This window comes from Molothrus ater, chromosome 7 (assembly GCF_012460135.2).
Source record: "Molothrus ater isolate BHLD 08-10-18 breed brown headed cowbird chromosome 7, BPBGC_Mater_1.1, whole genome shotgun sequence".
NCBI classification, from domain to species: domain Eukaryota; kingdom Metazoa; phylum Chordata; class Aves; order Passeriformes; family Icteridae; genus Molothrus; species Molothrus ater.
The window spans coordinates 11,139,918-11,161,770 of NC_050484.2; the positions used below are offsets into that span (position 1 = coordinate 11,139,918).

The 21,853-nt window shown below is 41.1% G+C and overlaps 2 protein-coding genes across 2 annotated transcripts; one reads left to right on the forward strand and one right to left on the reverse strand.

The window, feature by feature from the left end:
* The first annotated feature begins 4,415 nt into the window (after positions 1 to 4,415).
* C7H2orf69 (chromosome 7 C2orf69 homolog) lies at positions 4,416 to 9,836 on the forward strand. The gene is given in 3 exon segments (XM_036386982.2): positions 4,416 to 4,541; positions 4,544 to 4,747; positions 6,390 to 9,836. Coding segments are annotated over 3 exon segments (1,170 nt in total). The 3' UTR covers positions 7,230 to 9,836.
* A 2,180-nt stretch (positions 9,837 to 12,016) lies between these two features.
* TYW5 (tRNA-yW synthesizing protein 5) lies at positions 12,017 to 21,759 on the reverse strand. The gene is made up of 8 exons (XM_036386882.2): positions 21,055 to 21,759; positions 20,014 to 20,168; positions 16,961 to 17,030; positions 16,041 to 16,085; positions 15,435 to 15,572; positions 14,729 to 14,816; positions 14,097 to 14,213; positions 12,017 to 12,409 (listed from the first exon to the last, which is right to left on the reverse strand). The coding sequence occupies exons 1-8, from the start codon at positions 21,148 to 21,150 to the stop codon at positions 12,153 to 12,155; spliced, it is 966 nt and encodes a 321-aa protein (XP_036242775.1). The 5' UTR covers positions 21,151 to 21,759; the 3' UTR covers positions 12,017 to 12,152.
* Between the last annotated feature and the right edge of the window lie 94 nt (positions 21,760 to 21,853).

Consider the following 21,853-nt stretch of genomic DNA (forward strand, 5'->3'; position numbering starts at 1 on the left):
TCCTTGGGCCACTGTGCATTCTTGTAAATCCCAAACAGATTTCCTAATTTACATTGACTTAGACCAGGCAACATAGAGCTTCCTTTAATACTAAGTTTTTTTGTACACTTAGATAAACGGCAAAGCACAGAAACTTGTCATTGTTCCATGAACAGCAGAATTACCAATTTTTTTTTAGGAACTCCTGCCCTTTGCTCTTAATTTTTCTATTAAAGTAATTCCAGCCCTTTCTACTCATTGTGCCTTCTGGCACAGCACATGAAGATTCCAGCGTGCAGAGCCACCACACTGAACTTCCAGCCTATGTTCAAACACACTGTATAAAAGCTGAATTCCCCCCCTGCTTTCCTTCAGTAGAGGCATTCATTTGAATAATCCTAATCTATTAATTCATCAATTTTCCCAATTCTTCCAGATTATTTGCTCTGCAAGTCCTACTCTTCACTTACAGCAGCCAACAGAGACATGGAAAATGACTGAAAAAAGGTATTGGAAATGTAGACAGAATCAAGATTAAACAAAACAAATTTCCACAGGGAAACAGGAAAGAGAAAAAGGTGTTTTAAACAGTACAGTAGTTTCCAAATACTTTATACACTGATTTTTTCAGCACTAAAAACCCAAGATCCTAGTTTTTTAGCAGCTTCTCCAATCAGGTGACATAGAAGAATCATGGATTTACTTTTCATGCTGAAAAGCTTTTATTCTCACTTTCATACAACACCGTAAATTACCCAGAGAGTGATTTATTCTTTGCTATGATCTCCTGAATATCTTATACCCACACAAAAGATGGATGCTGGCAGGCAGAGCTGGCAGTAGGAATTTCAGCAGAAGTAAATTGTTTAGTACTTACAATGCAGCATAATAGCTGTAATTTCATTTGAACTGTTGCCATTAATAGAACTACAAGCCAAGACCTGGGCATTCATCACTGTGCAGCCACTGAGAATCCCTCTGTGCACACTTCACCACAGATGCAGGTAGCTCAGTCCTGGAAGTGTTACTGTACCTGAGAGAGTGAGAAGCCAGGCCTGGCACTTTCACTAGTGAAAGACACAGGTGGATATCAACTGCTAAGGAGTTTCCCATCAGTATTTAACAGGTGTTTTCACAGCTATTCCCATCCTCTGCCAAAATGCAAACTAGCAATTTCAACACATATGCATTGAAAAATGTTTAAAATGAAACTAAAATATAATACACAGATATGCAAATATGTGTGTATATATATATACACACACTGCACATTAGTTGGGCAGGAGGCATGTTTTTCTGTAGCATGTTCTTCTGAAATATTGCATCTGCTACATATGAAGACACAGAAATTCAAATACCTTAAATACTTGGCTAAAGGCATCACATAAGCAGGTAGTTGTTCTTCACCTAGACTTTTGGTGAAGTACCTATTAAAATGCTCTTGTTTAAGCGCTATGATTAAAACAAAGTACAGGTTGCTTTCTTGGTCTAAAAAAATGTATACGACTTGAATTCTATTCTATGCTGTTTATATATGCCCTGAATGGGAGCTCAGGAGTAGCATACACGGTATAAAGGCAATGAAACACAGCCAGTTTCAGAAAAGTAGCCATGAGTATAGCAAAGACAACTTTTGCTGTGCACCCTTTCTACTCAGAAACTGCAGATTTGGCTGCCTCTGACAGGTTAAACAAATTAACCACTCTGCAGGCAGCCCCAAGGGTCTACGTGGGAACTCAGACACTGAAGAGGTGAAAAAGCCATTAGTTCTCTGCAAAGGAATTAGTCACCATCTCATCACTGCTAATCAACCGTGACACACATTCTTTCTGCCAAACTCCCTGAGATGTATGGGTAAATATCTGCAAAGTCCAAAAAAATGCTATACACTTCACTCCCTGTCCTACCTACAGGAGGGGGGGAAAATGGGCAGTGAAAAGGTCTTTCTTTTTACAATAATGGAGAGCACAGCAGGCAAAGAATTAGTAAATAGAAGAATGGAGACATGAGGCATGACAGAGAAAAGGACAAACATGAAGGCTGACAAAGGCCTCTCAAAAATACAGTATTTTGTGCCTGCATTGGGTGATATGTGTAAGGATTAATACACTCAATTGTTTAATCTACTTGCATACTGCAACAGCCACATGACAAAGATTGGAAGCAAACTCAGAGCAATCAGGCACCATTAAAATTTATAATACGTCACAGAAGATTTCTTGGATCTTCTTGAGAGTAGGAATAAATTAGCACTTTCTATTTTAAGTGGGGAAAACAGGTCATGTACCCCATTACTTCCCATAATCAAAAGCAAGTCCATTTCACAATTTTGGTCATGGTGTGTGTCTGAACTCATATCTAAGATATGGACTAATTTCCATGCTCTCCCATAAGGCTGATGCAGCATTTTGGGTGAAGATGGAAGCCTGTCTACAACCTTGTGTACTAGCTCTAGTTACTTGGTCCCATTTGCATCATGAGCACACCATGGTTAAATAAGTATTTCTGGGCAGAAGTACCAGCATGTCCTTTTGGTTACTGTAACTATCTCCACAATGTGAATAATGCCTGTAAAACTCTTCTGGGCAAGCTAATCTCTCATCTGCAGAGACCACCGGAGAGAATATAGGCCACCCCAGAGGAGAAGAGCACAGATTTTTCTTCACAGTACTGACAGTAATTATTCATGTTTCTCAACAATAATTACCAAATTTAAAACTTTCTTTTGCCTGACTACTTCTCTCCAGTGGATCCCTGCTTTTTCATCAGGTATCAATAAAGATAATAGAGCTGTGCCTGTGCAAACAAACCTTAGCAATCAAGGTCCAAATATCCAGATTTTTGGAGCACAGCCATTTTCCTCTATTTCTGTAGGCATTTTTTTGGAAATTTTCTGCTTCATATGAGAAAAGCAGAGCACTAGTTTCTTCTTATGCTTATGCATCTCATAGATCTTATCCAGTATTTCTTCGGCAGAGTACCTAGTAGGGAACAGAAGTGAGAAGGTTCCATTAGCCTACCTAATTAAGTTTTAGGGTCAGCATTGACCTGAACTGCTCAAAATTGGACTGAGAAAATCTGTCTCCATGACCTGGAATGAAACAGTTGAATGATGGAGCTAGAGATTTTTTCCTAAATAATTTTGCTTCATTAGCAGAGGCATTGTGAAAGTTTCCACTTGGATCATAGCCTTAGGGCATGCCCACAGAGGAAAAAAAAATAAAATCGGGAAAACATCCTACAACAATATGGCCAGAATTCAAGCCAGGTGAAAGAGGATGGGCTTGGGAAAACTCCGAAGTGAGCACCTGAGTTTTTCTGTTCTGACACGGACTCTCCAAACCGCGCCGCACAGCGCCATCTGCTGGTGACCAAATATTGGATTTTTTTCCTAGTCTGAGAAAAAAGCTGTAACCACATCAAAAATAACTTTCATACAAAAACGTCAGGAGAGTTAGGATTAAAAAAAAAAAAAAAGCTGTTTTAATAAAAACCTAAATCACCAAAAATTTTAATTAATCTCTGCTATTCATATAAACGTGAATAAGCCACTCTCAAGTATTTTGCTGGTTTCTAGCTGGCTACACTAACAAATAACCTTAATGTCACCGTATTTGCTTGTCGAATTTTCCGACAAGAAGAAACCAGTCAATAGTTGGATTACTTGATTAAGCAATTAGTGCTTAATTAACTCTCCTTTCTTGAGTGCCTCAGCTAACAGGAGATCGGTTTGGTATTTGGCAGTTTTCTAGGTTTGCATACAAGTGTTTTTAACTATACTAGGAAAATAGAATAAAGGAAAAAATATGTGAAATATCAAAATTCTAGGAAAAGGAAATTTAAATGCTTAGAAATAAACCAAAGGCTGTTTCCTTGCTTTGTTTGCCTTGTAAAATACAGAGTTCTCACCAGACCACGTGAAAGCTTTTCTTCCAACGCAGCAGAACTAGTGTATCCAAAGCCAGTATTTCAAAGCTATCATTTTATTTACTTTTTTTAATTCAACCAGCACCTTTAGGAGGGGCACATACCTTCCGGTTTGGAAATTAACTGCTCCACATGGAGCCCTAGATCGGTTCTGTAAGTTCCACAGCCCCACACCCCGCGGTGTCGCTGCCCTGTGGAGGAGGCTCCGCGGCCGCTGCCCCATCCCGAGGTCCCCTCAAGGGCCCCGGCTCCCTCAGGGGGACCCCGCAGGAGGCGCGAGCACACCTGCTCCTTCACAGCCCCACGCGCTTCCCGCCGCCGCCTTTTGAACGGCCTCGTGACGTCATCGCGGGGCGGGCACACGTGCTACGCCCCCTGCCGGGTCCCTCCCGGGGGGCCCACGGGCGGGGCCGATGGGCGGGGCTGGGGCCGGGCCGGTGCGCGGGGGCGGGGTTGGGGCGGTGCGCAGGCGCGGCGCGCGGGCGGGCGGCGCGCGGAGCGGTGCGCCCATGAGCCGGCGCTGCCGCTCGGCTGCCGCCGCGCTGCTGCGGGGGCTCGCCGGCCCTGCCGCGCTGTGCCTGGGCAGCGCCATGAGCCTCTGCGGGGCGCCGGCCGCCTGCGCCGCGGGGCCTGCGGGGTGGCGGCGGCAGGCAGCGGCGGCGGCGGGGGGTTCTCCGCGGCGCGGCTGAGCCCGCCGTGGCTGCGGCTGCCCGAGGTGCCGGGCGCTGAGCCGCACCGCACCAACGAGCTGCTGCTGCTGCTGCCGCCGGCGGCCCCACGTGGCCCGGCCCCGGCGCCGTCACCGCAGCACCACGTCGTGTACTTCCCGGGGGACGTGCAGGTACGGAGCGCGGGGCGATGGGGGCCCGGGCGGCAGGGCGGGAGCGGGGAAGCGGCGCCGGAAGGGGCTGTGCGGGTGGGCAGTGCCTGGTTCTCGCCGCGGCCGTCGGAGCATTTCCCTGCCCTGCACGGTCGGGTACCGGGAGCGGGAACCGGCCCTCCGGAAACCTCAGCTGGTGCAGTAGTGGAGGGGAGGAGGGTCGTCCTCACAGAATCACTTAGGTTGGAGATCATTGAGTTCAGCCTATGACCAACACCACCACGCCAGCTACCCTGGCGCAAAGTGCCATGTCCAGTCTTTCCTTCAACACCTCCAGGGACGGTGACTCCACCACCTCCTGGGCAATCCACCCTTTCTGTGAAGGGTGCTTCCTAATGTACTCTTTGTCGCCTGAAAGAAGACACCGACCTTATCTGCCTACAGCTCCTTTCAGGGACTTAGAGCGAGCGGCAAGGGCTCCCCCGAGCCTGCTCTTCTCCATGCTGAAGACCCTCAGTTGCTCCTCACAGGATTTGTGCTCCAGCCCTATCACCAGCTCCACTGCCCTTCTCTAGGCTCACTCCAGCCCTATAGGGCTGCCTGAGGCTGACAGTGACAGGGATGGCAGTGTCTGGAAGCGTGGCAGGGAGTGGCAATAAGGTGCCCGGTTATTCTCCCCAGGCAGAGCACCGTGCAGATGTATGGACATCCCAGACCCTGCCCTTTGGGAATTCGACAGGCACTGACACTTTCTCAGCCTGTCCTGAGAAGGCACCTGTGGTCTCTGGAGTTGGCAAGAAATTGCAGAGACTGAAGTGCTGTCCCCGAGCACGTGGTTATGTGTTATCTCTAACATAACATGTTCTGGTAGCCACCTAATCTCTATTGTCATTACTGCTTCTCAAAAGCAGGGGTAGTGCCTTCTTCTTCAAGGGAAAAGGCTTTCCCTTCTGTCAGGTAAAGATGCAGCATTTTGTGTGTTTTTATTTTAAGGATTGGGATGGCCTATGAAGACTTGTCTGTTTGCCATTCTTGCATATGGCTTCGTTATTCCTTAGTAAAATAAATGAACTGGTATTCTTTGCCATTAAGATTTCAGACATGAGGTTCATTCAAGACTTGGGGTTTAATTTCTTTCCAAAAATGCTCTCTATGGATGTGAATAAGGCAATAAAAAATTCCTACAGCTGAATAAGAGGTGATATTTTTGTTTCTGTATAAAAATCCAGAAAACTTGCTACAAAGTTTTAAGTCTGTTTTTGTTTTGTAGTAAGATAATCAGTATTTCTGTAGATAGAGATAATACAGTAAAATTATGTATTCTGTGTCATACTAAGTTGAATAATACTTTAATTTTCTTTTGGTGTGAAGTCAGCAAAAATTACTAATATTTTCATGGGCTAACTTTATTGTATTGATCTTGAGGGTATTAAAAATATGTTGTAAAAAATACTATAGTAAGCAAGTCAAAATATACCAGTTTCTTTCATGTGTTTCTTGTTCTGCGAACTTATAAAGTAGGAGAAACCCCTTTAATGCAGGGGTTTTTTTACAGTCCTTTCTGTAAAAAAGGACTCCTTTCTCCTTTATAAGGAGGAGTACATTAGAGCTGAATCTTTTCACAATATAGTAATGCATCTTTTCTATTTTTTTAATTTTTCAGAACTATCATGACATCATGTCTTGCCACCCAGAAAACTTTCAGTGGGAGCACTGGAGTTTTGAAAATGTTGCGACCATACTGGCTCGCCGGTTCCCCAATAGCTTTATTTGGGTCATAAAATGTTCTCGAATGCACCTGCACAAATTCAGCTGTTATGACAATTTTGTGACAAGTAACATGTTTGGAGCACCAGAGCACAGCACTGACTTTGGAGCTTTCAAGCATCTCCATGCTTTGCTGGTTAATGCATTCAGACTCTCACAGAATATTCTGCTGTCCCAGAAAAGTGTGCACAGTGTCAGCAAGGATGCAAAAATAGCTGCTTGTAAATCACAGCCACAGTCTGTTCCTACAACAAATGGCTGCTCCTCCAGAGAAAGGGAGAGAGATTGTGAATGCTCTAATAATTCTGCTGTCAACGTCATGGTCCCCTCTGCTGTAGGTGCAGCATCGTTTACTTTGATTGGCTTCAGTAAAGGTTGTGTGGTTTTGAACCAGCTGCTTTATGAGCTGAAGGAAGCCAAAAAAGACAAGACTACAGATGCCTTCTTAAAAAACATAAAAGCAATTTACTGGCTGGATGGTGGTCACTCGGGAGGAAGCAACACTTGGGTTACTTACCCTGAAATGCTGAAAGAACTCGCAGAGACAGGAATTAAAGTTCATGCTCACGTTACACCGTACCAAGTGTTTGACACAATGAGGTCATGGATTGGGAGAGAGCATGAGAAATTTGTACAGATACTTGAAGAATTTGGTGTGGAAATAGATGATCAACTGCATTTTGCTGATGAAGTTCCCTCCTTAGACAACCATTTCAGAGTTCATGAAGTATTTTGAGACTGTATGTATATGAACAGTATATTCTTTGTAGAAGCACTTTTAACACTGTAAATGTTGTCATCTAGATTTTCAGCTTTGAGCAGATGCTTTCTAAACAGAATACTAAATGAGTTCTGTGTTGCTAATAGATACTATATATAAATTTCTGTAGCATAAAAAGGCTTATTGGGACCCCATAATTATAACAGATGTTGTTTTTTGATTCCTGGGAAAAAAGTGTTATGAAGAACAATCCTATGCATGTTTTTTTGTTAAATGGGAATGTTTATTCCTAAACTGTTGGCAGAATTTTTAGTCATATACTGCATTTAATGGGACTTTAAAGTACTTGGGAATTTCAGATGTGTAGATACTTCAATTGAGTGCTTCCAGGGCTAAAATTATTGCTCTTTGTCAATAACAGATGTAAGGTTAGTTTTTTGGCTTAAGGAAATTGATTGTAAGAAGAATGTTAGTTATATATTTTGTGGAGACCTGTTTTATTAGGTAATTAAATCTTCCAGTTTTGTAACATTTTTCCTGTTTGAAACAAAGTCACAAATAATCACCTTTGGAATAATAGTGCCAATACATTTCTCTTCCTTATGCACGCCTTGCCGTTTCTGTCACTCTGAAGTTTGATTAATTAATTGTGTAGTATCTGCTAGTAAACAGCCATTTCACCTGGGGGCTTGAAAATTGTGATGTAGCTATGTTAAGTAACCAGAAATGTTGATTAAGTGTGTAGCTTGTTCATGCTTCAAGATACCTTGCTGTTGCTTTGCTAACTTCTGTAAGGACCAGCAGTAATACCTTTGTTATCACATCAAGGGTGACATCCCTACCTGGGGATGGCAAGGTTGTACTTGGTATTTGCTGCATTGATGTTGCTCTTAATCAAGCCATAAGCACATAATCTATTACAAGTTGCATTAAAAAAATTCAGACTGTCGTGAGTGTAGCTCTTTCAAAATGCCTCAGTTTTAAAATCTATTATGTCCTTTAAATGTACTGCAGTAGTTGCTTCTAAAGCCATCCAAAAACCTTATTTTTGTAGCCTAATTTTTTCCTACAGAAAAAAAACCCCTCTAAATAGAAAGCCAGCCAGATTTGATACAAAAGATGTAATCTGGTTCAGACACCAAACCTGAGTGTACTTAAGAAAGAAATACTGAAAGATGGACAATGATGGTATTAATGGAACTTTTCTACTGTTGCAAGTAATTTCCCATTTAGCTACAAAGCTTAAAATCATTCTTAAAGACAACTGCAACTATTAACAATGAACCAGTAACTCCAAATGGTTTTGGATTTCCTGGAAGTATAGGAATACAAAAGCAAGTTAGCAAACCTCTGTGAAGATTACGCAAACAATTGTGGCTAAGTTCTGAAAAAAGGCATTTTATTCAACTTTGGTTCTATGTTTGATGGCTTAGTGACATCTCTGCCCTGCTCCTTGTTTCCTGTGACTCCTACACTGTGGAAAGGAAGTTTCTTCTATTGGCATCATTAAAACTTAAAAGGTTCCCTGTAGACAACTTTTGGCAGAAACTGTGCACATCAGTGATCACTGAATAATGAGAAAAGTGTGTTGTACTCCTAAGAAAATTTTCTCAATACTCAAAATATTAAGGGTGGTAGAAAGGTTTATGCATGCAGTGTGTACCTTACAATTTGAAAGAGAACTCTATCACTAATAATTAGACTACCTAGTTCATCAAAAGAAATCTATTTTAATTGATGGAGAAAAGTGCAATATGCAAACAGACTCTAAAGAACCTGAAATTTAGTTCCATCTGCTTTTTTATTTTAGGCTGTTTCTTGGAGATTTCGTTCAGTCCTATTTGTTGATTACTATCTTAATAGGCTTATAACAACTTTTTAATTTGTTTCAAGACACATTTTTTCCCTTTATGGTCCTTTTGATAACATTTGCAGCAAATGTGAGGATTTTTTTCTGTAAAGGAAATATGGGTCACCTAAAGAAGTGGTTTTAATAGAAACCCTGCAAATGGCTTGAAATATATTTAACCATCCCCTTACAAAGTAGTATTTTAAAAGGTAAACCAGCAAAAACCCCAGAACTTTCTATTGCTTTTGCTCCCTCAGTTTCAGACTGACTAGGCTAAGCTGGGTGTACTAACACTTGCCCAATCCAATAACACTGCAGATCAGAGACCAATTTCTAAACAATTCTGTGCCTGCCAAAACATCAGAACTACGTTGCTGCAAGCTTTTGGAAATAGCTATTAAAATATTGACATTGTCTTCAAAAGTTTCTGGATGGCTGTCCTGTTAAAATAATACTAACCTGTTTGATGGGGGCTGCCTACAATAACTGTTAAATAGGCTCAAGTGTTGCTGCATTACTTTGAAGAATAGGCACTTTGTGTAAAACTAATCTTGTTATGAGACCTCGTGTTGTGGAGGGAAAACTGACTGGTTGTTTTTCATTCTTTAAACAGCTGTAGTACTCTGTTGGAATGTGCCTCTGTCATTCATTACAATGCATGCTAAAAATAAATTTTGCAAACTATGTAGAAAATAAACTATTTCTAATGGGTGAAACCACTTTGATGTGAGTATTAAACCATTAAACAAGGAATGTGCAGTTTTGTGGATTAAGTTTTAGCAGGTGTTTGTGGAGACCTAGTTTAAAAAATCAGATTTATTTGATGACTTTTCTTCAAGGAGGCTTTGTATTTGTGTAGTCACCATCCATAATTTTAAAACAGCTTACTGGCATCTCACAAACACAGGAAAGCTGGCATGAAGCAGCCAAGGGTGGGACATTTCTGTGTTAGGATAAAATGGGTCATAGTTTGCATATGCCCATTTTTCAACATTAACTGTAAAGGCAGTTTTCAATAAGCTTAGGTGCAAATGCCTAAAGTTAGGTGGCTCTCCTGCTAATAGTGCTGTAGTTCAAGACGCTTCTGTTTCCTAATGGAGTGAGCAACCTTACACAGTCCATAGTACAACCTAGTAATGAGTGGTGTTCTTGTATTACATGCTTGTTTCTGGTACATTTTGAGACATGCTAACCTGTACTAAACTGTAAACTGCTAAATTCTTTTAAAGCAAGGCTTGATTCTATGAATTTGTCCAGATGATTGAAATAATTTTATTTTGTATGAATCTAAAATGCTAAGAAGTTTGATAAACTTCTTCCCATCTGGGACTGATTTAGTCAGATCTCTGCAAATGCGGAAGTTGGCAGCATGAAGATAAAATTTACACTTAAGTGTTGAAGGGGCCTGAGAATACCAAGCTGACACCTCCCTTTTGTGAATGGAGACCCAAGGAATGGCACGAGGCATCAGCACAGTAATTCTCTGTACCAGTACCTTGAGAAGCTGCTGGCAGTTAAAGTGATGGCTGTGCAGGCACAATGCTGGAACACAGCTTTGTTGAGCCCTACAGGCTCTCTGAACCTCTCAATTCAGTCCTAACACACAAAGAATATGCTCTGTTCACCTCTGCAATTCAGACTGGGCCCTCGACATTACCAATCCAACAAAGCCAAGAGGTTTACCCCAGCCTAATGGGCAGAGAGATTCTGTCTCAGCAAGCAGTATGCACAAGCAATCCTTGTTCCTTTCTGAACAAAAATTTTGGGAGACCTATTTGTGATCCCAAATTGAAATTCTACCCTCAGAACGTACAATGATGCCCATCAGAATCGCTTGGCTGGTTCCATTCATGCTTATTCATTGAGGTGGCCGGGTGCCCATTCACATGGTACCAGACTATTTTCACTGTGTTGAACTGCCAAGAAGAACAGGTTTAGAAGAATAATCTGCACAGTGTTCAAGCTCCTGCTCTTCTGAAGAAAGCTTTTTTCCAGCACTTTTTTAACACTACACATTTATTTTGTCTAAGAGCTTTTGACAAGTTACAATTCTCAAAAAACGTTGCTAGAAGCAAGACTGACCTAAGTCAGATAAATGCTGCGTTCCCCAAACAGCACAAGTAATAACATCAGAGGTGTTTCAAAGAGAAAATGCCTAGCCTATCCTTTTTGTCAGATCCCCACCTTTATTTCACAGGGCTTTCGTAAGCACTACAATCTGCTGAAAAAGTAACCTACAATGCCTAAACAACAGGCTCCATCCCAAAAGGTGCTATGCAAACCTCCTTTCATATGTTAACAAAACAGCCCCAACAGGTTTTGTGTCTACTCCACCACTATGAACTCCACTGCAGATACCAGGACTGTATCTGAATGGATTTGTGGGCACCTTAGTGCCAAGTGTTTCACAGCTGCAGGAACAGCAATGCTGTCTGACTGCACTGAGGCAGTGACAAAGAAGATATTCCCCCCAGTAACACATTACTGAGCTAGGAGAAGGGTAAATCATTTACATTGTACTCAAGCTGCTGCACAATTTTTAGTGTAATCTGGCATGGTTAGTTTTTGCTTTTTTTCTCCATACCCACTCTGTCTCACTACAACGGGGAGAAGAAACTCCCTACACTAATTGCCAGGTTATCACTTAAACCATGACCATTACAGCTACCACCAATGGCTTGCTTGGACCTCCTCAGAAACCACTATGGCTTTGCTAAAATTTAATGAGGCTGCATTCACAAATACGTGCAGTTACTTCTAAGCATACATGCTGTCAGCCCACATACCAAAACTTTTGTTCAGAAAAATTTCAGTAGAACATTCCAAAACAGTACAGTTATAAGTGGAGGCACTGCAAATGTCTGTCTCATTGTAGAAAAGAGACCATCTCCAGATCAAGCAGACTGTGACCTCAGTGCACATGAAAAACTAGGAAGAAAATCTACAAGAGGAATTTTGTAATAAAAGAATGTTTATTGACAGTTTTTATTGGTCTCACAGAAAGTGTATGTAAGTACAGATGGACAGTTTCCATACTAACATACAATTTTCTACTTGCAAGGGACCATGCTGAATTGCAGTGTGTTGCTTTATCCATAATCATTCCTGTAGGCCTTTTCTTGGATACGTAATACCATTCTCCGAGCATAAAAATCCCTGTATTCCTCAGGTAGTTCTTCAAGTGTTTTCAAGGCTCTGTCCAAGATCTGTATAGCTCTAGAGGCTGCCATGGGATCTTTATTTCCATAAGTGTCAGTCTTATCATAGGACTCAGCAGGAAGGTGCTTCCAAAAGACATTCAGTGCCACTCCAAATTCCTCAGAAATTACATTATGGAACCACAAAGCTGTAGAAAGAACAGTGTCTAAAATAAATATTGCTGTCCAAAACTTCCATGTGTCAGAATTGCCCAAACTAAATCTAGTTGAGGAAAAGCCTCAACTACTGTATTTTTGTTTATTTATAAATATCCATATGAATGTATTGCATTGTACCAAATTTAAGAAGTTTTTCAAGACATTTATGCTGATCCGTAACTTCTCATAAAAGTAACAGTTGCTGAAGCACAGAGGTACTCAAATGTAAGCAAAGATAAGCATGTGTAGGGTGAAAGAAAGACACCTTCCCTTGCTCTCCTCCACTCTAAATGCAGGTATCTATTTTCACTTAGTCCCTAACCTTGCACATACTGTCCAGGCATCAATGTAAACCATCAGCATCAGCCAGGTCACTCAGGCAAAATTGCTAATCTTCTCATAATGAAGGCATGAGGTTTTTCAGCTGAATCATCATGAGTGTGGTAAGGAAGCCAAGACATCTTTGCTTCATTGAGTACATTTAAAGAATCAGTTTCATATGCTATATTTAGGATATTTTAACTTTAAGCTAAAAGTCTGCATGCTGTGTTTATTGCATCTTATTTGCCTGTAGGCGCTGAAGACAGAAAAGTTTATTCTGAGAAATCAACATGAAGCTTCTTTCAGGGTAGGAAGAGGGGCTGCTTCTACCTTCTTCATAATAACCACACACATTCCTCAGAAAACATCTTTTTTTTCAGTGATATGCACTGCAGGATGCTGACAAAGCACCATTCTCTGGACTCAAAAATCCCTATACTCCCCAGTCAGTCTTAAGAGAGCTGAAAATGACTCAAGTTTGACTCTACCGATCCACTGGCAAAGACAAACAAGTATCTGGACTTCATAAACAGAAAACAGGGGTGCTGACATCAGCAGCAGTGTGGCATGTAACTAACTGTAACCAAAAGTTTATTCAGGAAGAAACAAAGGTAAGTTCAAAATTAGGTAACAAGTCAAAGGCTAAGAAACTATTATAAAATAACTTCCTAAAAACCTATTACCTTCTTGTTTACTGACCTGTTTATCTTGCTCAGATAATGTAAATAAGTGACAGGATAAGTCATATCTGCTGCAAGCTCATGATGAGTTAAAATAAAATCAAGTAACAAGGAGGAGTAGTTCAATAGGAGTAATTCAACTGCCTTTCCCTGACTACCAGGATATGTCATGTCAGCCCAGAAAGCAGCTTTCTGCTTCTGCAGAAAAATTATTAGGATGTTATTAGGATGTGTGTTTCCATTCCCCAAAGATTATTATTAAACTTTAGAAGGTCCAATAACTCTACCATCCGTAATTCTCATCAGACCATGTGCCTCAAGTTCCAGAGCTACAGAAGAACATAAATGGTATTTCACTCAAATTCTGTCACTAATAAACTCAGGTCACTGAAGTAATTTCAGATTTCAGAAGGTAAGTTTATAGTATTAATCTATTAAGACACAAATTCAGGAGCATAGAGTGTACACTTGAGGGAAATCAAGATTTATAGGTAGATATAATAGTACTGTTTCTCAGGTTAATGGTACAGTTGGAAGAAGTAAATTAGTTTTGCCAACATTGGCTTTCAATGCTCCTACTTATAACAGAGAAATGCTTTAGTAATCTCTTACCATCTCCAGAAATCAAAAATTGGAAACAAGACTGTTTAATGGTCAGGAACTATCTACTACTTACCTGGAATAAATAACACATCTCCTGCTTCCAAAACACATTCATAGCGCTTGGCTTTCACAAAAAGGGGATATTTCTCCATGTCTGGGTTATCCACATCCAGCACCTCTGATTTAGTACCTAGGAAAATTTCACTGAATAAATATTCCCACTCTTCCAATAGGAACAAGGCATTATCATATTGCTGGAGATGGCAGTTCTTGAATCTAATTTAGTCCTGGTTTGTTTCTCAAAACCAGGAAAATCTGATGGCACCCCTCATTTATGAAGCAGGTACTCATTTGAGTACCTCTGTTGCTTCAGCAACATCTCATGAAGAGATGTTCTCCTCTTGTCTGTATTTGTTCTGTAACTGCAACCTTATTAACACTAAAAACCACTTTTCCTGACATCTAAAAAAACTATTTTGAACCCAGATAGAACATTTTACTCCTTCAGTTAGGTGTTGAAAATAATCAGGCAAAGCTGCTGTTTTCCTTAGCTTTGACTAAAGCACAAAGAATCAGAGTTAAAGGAACAAATTATATTCTTTTATAGCAAGTCATCTGTTAGTGATTATTTTCTACAGTGCAACAGTTGTGAGCTGAAAAGCTAAGATCACCATACTCCAATCTAGATACCTGTGACATGCATACCTGATAAATATAAATATGGTGCATCTCGAGGACTGTACAAAACAACTCTTTTTCTCCCTGTGACTTGGATTAAGAAGTTGTCCATTACCTGGGATGAGCATAATAATAGAGATGTCAGCCAAAAGTTTATTGAATAAATATATAGACTTAACTGATCTAATTATTAGCTTAAAAAAGAGTATTAATAAAACCTTCACATATTAATAATTATCTTATAAATAAAGTTATTCAGAACTCACTGCACAGTATTAGAAGACAACCTTATTTGGAATCTATTGCATTGCAGCCAGAAACCACTACAATCATTGCACAGTTGGCAGTGTATTGTACAACTAGAATTTATCCTAATCTGACCATTAGAGTGAAAAACAAAAAAAATGAAACCAATGTTGAAGACAAAAATGTTTAAAGTTACTGTGTTTCAGATTTTCAACTGAAACTCAAAACAATTTAAAAAAGGAAAACAAAATAAAACATCCTTTAATCTTACAATCTGGCATTAGACATAAACCAGTTAAGATATTATTCCTAAGCAATGCAACATTTAAAACTCACTGTACCCCTGAATGTGGTTCATTTTACTGTTTCAAAATATGTGAATTTTGTTATTACTCTCTCTCTAATCTTTGACAGAGATTTGCACCTTATTCTGTCAACTCTGTAATGCCATCTGCAACATTTTTTGCTAAACCCATGTATTACCTACATCATAATGTGTCCATAGCTGTAATCCAGCTGAGCTGATGCGGAAGACACTAGAGAAAAAACGTTCCTTCTCAAAATACTCTGGAATATGAACATCTTCTGCTAAAATAGGAAACTGCTTCCTGATATCTGCAATATCCTGAAATGGAAAGGACATAACTCTTAGAGAACCATCTATGCACATTTAAATGGGGGAGCACTTCACAATCATTTCCAATCATATGAAATGGGGTTAGAATTCAGCATTGGCAACACCTGAAATCAGCAATGCTCTTCAGCACTGACTTGCAAATGCCATTAATAAGAAGAGCCAGAGAGCTGCTCTTAACCATGGCTGCTAGGAATCACACTGCAAGAGCAAGAGATCAGCATAAATCCTTTTACTTTAGTCTACAACAAAAGCTAAAGAAAGGCAGTTTAGCAATGTACTCTTCAGTGACCAGCTCAGCTCCCATGAGCTATTTTACACACATTAAAGTACTCTGACCTAAATCCAGTCAGATTCACAAACCATGTGACCCTAAGTAAGTTGTATGACAACAGACTTTAAAAAATATTTCTAAACTGCAACTTTACAATACTAGAACTGTAATCTCCAGTAACTTACCTTCCTAACATCTTCACCCACTGATCGCAAATAGTACTTTTCATCCTGAAGAGAACACAAAAAGAGAATTGTTTGGGGTTTTTTAATAAGAGTTACAAAAACACATAAACAGAGAGCTTGTATTTTCTTATTTATCTAATGCAGAATTTCATTAAAATATGGTACAAAAAAGGGCATCTACAAATTCAGCTACTTTGTTATACTGCCATTTACTGATTCCTGCAGCTCATTTTGACAAAAGGAAAAAAAGAAATTAACTGAAGGGAGAAGAGTAAAGTGTGGGGAGACTGGTCAACTGCTTCAGCATTGCTGTTACTGAACAGACTCAAAGCAAATGCAGATTATAATTTCAGTTCTTCAGTATATTGATGCAGAAAACTATTGCCTTCAAAACTTACAGCATTCTATGCAGCATAAAATGTAAAAGCATGTCTACATTCAAAACTATTTGCTTCCTAATTACAGTTATCTGAAAAATCCCTAGCCTGAACACTGATATGTAGAGATAACCACACATTTGCTACTCACAAATTATGTTACAATATATCTGGATTTGTACTTTGATAGTCATCAAATTCTAAAATATCTTCATGACATTTTCTTGCAAACCACACAAATGATATGGTTGTTATTCTAAAGCAAGGTTTGATTTCTAAATTTCATACTGGAATTTTTGCTCATGTAAGCAGTTTTTTTTAAGAGAAACAGGATGACTGAAGTTAACCACACAGTACACATACAACAAAACCTCTGAGAAGAATTACCTCTCACATTTTTTCCTTTGGCATCAACCCACAAGAAAGTTAAATTTAAGATCAAGTTTTTTACTGAAGTAAGACTTTAAATTACAATTCATCACTTTTCTCTCCATATACCAGCAAAATAACCAACAGAAGAAACTGTGACACTAAGGAAATTACCTCAGTAAGAAAGTACTCCTTGTGCTTGACTTCAGCTGCTCTTCGCACAAATGCATCAAAAGGCAGAGTTCTGAAATAGAAATATTTGAATTTACACCGTGAATCTGTGTAACAACACGCAGTCTAAACTCTAGATTTATAATAAGCTCCCTTACCATATCAAGTGCAATGGAAGATGCAATAGATGCTCTCTTGTTTTGTTTTTAATTAACATGATGACTAATCAGTTTAGTTTGCAGCAGATATTTGAAGAGTTCTCCCAAGACAGAAATCCTACACTTAGAAACTTCTCTGTTTTAGTGAATTGTTCCAAACAATCCTGTAGTAGCTGAGGCTGGAAGCACCTTTGGAGCTCCTCCAGCCCAAGCCCCTTGCCAAGAGCGGGGTTCACTACAGCAGCTTGCACAGGACAGCATCCAGTTCTGTTTCATGGATCTCCAAGGATGGAGACTCCATAATCTCTTTAGGCAACCTGTTGCATTTGTTCCATTGTTTGAGTAACCTGGCTGTAAAACAGTGTGTGTCTGTGTGTATTAAAGGGGTTGACAGGATTTCCTGTATTTCAGCTTGTGCCCATGGCCTCTTGTCCTGTCACCATGGACCACAAAAGAACCCGGCTCCATCAACTGTTCATACACTTTGTTAAGATCCCCTCTTGAACTCCCCACTTTGTTAAGACTCCCCTCTGAGTCACAGAACAAAACATTTTTCACAGTCAAATTAAGACTCAAACTGTGGCAATATGCTTAACTGTTTAAGTGTGTCATTTTTAGGCTTGTTTACTGTACCTTTTTATAAATTTGCAGAAAAGCTCAGCATCAAGAAAATTCCAGCAGGGAAGATGCACATGTTAGTATCTATGCATTTCTGCTATAAATTTGTGCAGGACACAGGTAAATACTTTCATTTGTACATCTATAAAATTTATTTCAGTTACATGGATTTTTTTTAAATATATTTTTTCTCAGCTCCTCAAAACACAGGCATCTCAATATTTCAAATATTTCTTTGGAGTTTTCCTTAAATTTGCTAAACATAACTTCAGAAGATTCAAGAAGAGTCACTGGGCATTAGAGCTGGGCCCTCTGAAGTCAGTAAGAGTGTTATGTATTTATCTACATAATGGGAGCTTTTCATGCAGATTACAGATTTTGGTATCAGTTGATAGCTGTATGGCAAACCAAGCACAATCAGCAACAGGACACATATTCATTATTATGAATTCAATGTTACATACATGCAGCTCACCATCTCACACTAAGTGTCACTGGAAAATTAACTACTGTGTGTAAATATCACATTTCAGAGCAACCACCAAGTACCCAGGGTTGAGAAGAAACCATTTCTCAAGCAAAATTTTTCTTGATCCTGTTATCTTTTTTACTAGAATGTGAACCTGCATCTGACAGTACTTAAACCAGTTCTCTAAACATTTTAGGCTTGTTTGGAATAGGCAAATACAAAACCCACTGAAGTCAATGGAAAACCAAACAAAACCCAATGCTCTGACTTCAGCCAAACTGTTCTATCATGTCCACTTATGTCTGCTGCTGAAGAAAGTGAGAGCACAGCTCTGCTACAGCTTACACTGATGCATTCTGGTGCTACCACAGCTCTGCCCTTGCTATCTGCTGTCATCACCCCATCTCCCCCCTTACAGTAGCACTGGCACTCATCTGACCCCCCTGTGAACCTGCTTACAAAGCTAAAACAGCAGAAAACCATTCAGATTTCTGCAGCACATCACAACCTGGCTGGATGAGTTCCAGAACCAACACAAAAACAGGGGTAGGAGCATGCAACTCACAACAGAACTGCAGTACTACTAATGTTCATCAGTTTAAACTAATGGAACTGCATGTTAAGTCCTCAGAGTTTCTATTCTTTTGTTTCTACTTATTGTCCCTTCAGATTAGAGTGAGGGGCTTGCTGTGGAAAAAGTCAAAGTTTCCTGAATTTCAAGTGAAGTATGTGAAAGTCCTGACACCTGTTTTAATGAAACACCATCAGAGCATCAGAGAGTCCATTTGGCTGTCTACAAACCTGCTAAAACTAAGACTCCAGAACAACTGTATGTGAACTCACAGCAAGGGGTACTAAAAAACCCCAAAACAGAGCAGGGAGTATAAAGAATGGAGATAAGGCAAAGTTATTCAAGTACTCCCTCATTTCAGAGATTCAATAGTTCATTGTGCAGTGAGCAGAATGCACCATGATTGTAATTGGTGTTTATCCCCTGAACAGCAGGCTCCACTCAGAGACTTGTGGCTTGTTTACAGCATATGCTCCCACCTGCTTAGAAGTTTAATACACTGAGCACATCCTATTCCCACCTGGGGAAAACAAAAACTGCTAAAATAAAGTCATTTACCCTTGAAGACAACCCAATAACTGAGATTAGAGGAACTCAGAAGAAATGTTCTGGCAGTTACATAAGAGAAGCTCCAGAGGAGATCAAGGTTTTTTGTGGCCCACATCAAGATTGAAGAACTGATGAAATGTGTGGTATCCAGTGGTCTGAACATTCTGAAAGCTGCACATGCTAACTTTGAAAGGAGCTTGGATTTAACAAGTTACACCCTTTCTGGAGTGGAATACCATGGCTGGCACACACACACACCAGCATTCAAAGTGGATAAGACACACAGTGAGTCAGAAATTGTCACTATTCAGTAACACTGAGAATGCACCACATAACTACAACAAATACCAGGTCATCAAGTGTAGATATCAAGGGTGTTTTGGTTTGTTTTTAATTAACATCTGCAAATGCCAGACTCAAATTTCCTAAAACAGTGCTCTGACAAAATACCTTTACAACACTTCATGACATCACTTTTAAGGTGCTGTTTGGCCCCTCACTTCAACTTCATTGTATTTATTCAGGGTGTAGAATTAATAGAAGAGGGAGAAACCCAGGACAACCCTTTGATACACAATGTAATGTTTTCACAAACTATCTTCCTATTCCCACCCTCAGCTCCAAACAGATGCACTGTATGTCTGTAAGTAACAGGCACATGCCTTTAAAATGCAAGAGGCTTTGGAAGTACCTATACACAAAGTTCTTACTGAGGAAATCCATCTGTGGCACTGCAGAAACATGAATCTTTACTTCTTTAGATCCTTCAGCTTGGCTCAAGTAATCTATTGTCCATTTGGTGGTGCAAGTGCCCAGTTCCAATCCTGTCAGCACTACTGGCTTTCTCTAAGGAATAAGAACAACAACAAAATTCAGTGATGAATTATCACAGCATCCAACTGAAAAAAATAACAGAATGAATTTTTCAAATTACATCGAAGGAAATGTTTCTTTGTAAGTGTTGTAAATGTTTCTTACACAAGGTTACAACTAACCTGTTCACAAGCAGTGTGAATCAAATGCTGAATGTTGAAACAAAATGCAGCAAATTATAGAACTGTTTCTCTATTAACTATGTGTTCTTTCCTAGTTGGGTAAGGAAGGATATGGAGGGGCTAAGACAATTATAGCCCACACTTTGTGCTGGGGCCATTTAGGAATCCAGGCAGACAAAGGAATAGATTTAATCCTTCTAGCAAAGGCTTAGCACAAAACATGTAAAAGCCCACACAGTTAAGGTGCAGCCTGTGAGCTGTGGTGATGCTGTTATGTTCTCATGAGAGAAAGAAGCTCTTTCCACCTGTACCAGGTTCCTCGCTGCTCACAACCACAAACAGGTTTGATCCAGCCCACACACAAAAAGTACAAAGACACTTTTGCTTTTAATTGGGACCTCGGAGGGTGGGGAGGATAAAACAAGAGATGACAAAGCAACAAAACTAACGATCACACTTTTTAACCACTGCCAAACGCAATGGACTCTTACAGAGATCACCTGTCGGAACTTGCCAGCAGCTCAGACAGGACCTGCCCATAGAAACTCCTTGCTCCTAAACTCCCATTCCCCTCAATAGATCAGGGCACCTTTCCGGGAACACACAAACCCAAACCCTGGGGTTGGCCTGCCCCAGCTGTGCCCGCTGAGGAGGGGTCCCCGGACACCTCCTGCCTTGCCCTGTGTCGCCGTGGAGCCCCAGCCGCTGCGGCGGGTCCCGCTCGGAGCGCCCCGTACCCGCGGGTAGATGTCCCGCAGGAAGCGCTCCCGTGTCACCCCGTCCAGCCGCTCCAGGGCCTCCGCCCGCTGCTCCCGCCGCTCCCGCTGCTCCATGGCCGCGGGCACCGCGTCCGCCCCGCCGCTTCCCCCGGAAAGAAGAGCCCGCGCAGAAGCGTTCCTGCCTCGCCCCCTGGGCAAGGGCTGGGAGCCCGCGGATCACGGAATTGTAAGGGTTGGAAGGGATCTCTGGAGAGCATCGAGTCCAACTCCTGCCACGGCAGGGTCACCTGCAGCAGGTGGCACAGGAACTTGTCCAGGTGGGGTTTGAATGTCTCCAGAGACGGAGACTCCATGACTTCCCTGGGCAGCCTGTTCCAGTGCTCTGCCACCCGCAATGTAATTAAGTTATTTCTCAAGCTGAGGTGGAGCTTATTATGTTTTAGTTTATGGCCATTACTCTTCGTCCTGTCACTTAGCACCACTGAGAAGTGTCTGGCACCATCTCTTGGCATCCGCCTTTGAGGTATTTCTGTGCATCCATGAGATTTCCTCACAATCTCCTCAGACTGAACAGGCCCAGCTCCCGCAGTCTCTCCTCACGAACAGAGATGCTCCAGGCTCTTCCTCATCGTTGTGGCATCCGCTGCACGCTCCCCAGTAGCTCCTTGTCTCTCTTGTACTGGGAAGCCCAGAACTGGACACCGTGCCCAGACGCGACCCCAGCAGTGCCAGCAGAGGGGAGGCCGCCCCCCTCCAGCGGTGACCGGGGCTCGGGTCGCTGACCAGGCGCGGACCGCTCCGCCGGCGCCGGAACCAG

Excerpts from the sequence above, each read along its gene's own strand:
- TYW5 (XM_036386882.2), bottom strand. The coding sequence starts at position 21,150 with ATGGAGCAGCGGGAGCGGCGGGAGCAGCGGGCGGAGGCCCTGGAGCGG. Across the intron at positions 16,086-16,960 it reads AGGAGTACTTTCTTACTGAG|GATGAAAAGTACTATTTGCG; the intron begins GTAATTTCCTTA and ends TGTTCTCTTCAG. Across the intron at positions 15,573-16,040 it reads TGGGTGAAGATGTTAGGAAG|GATATTGCAGATATCAGGAA; the intron begins GTAAGTTACTGG and ends TTTCCATTTCAG.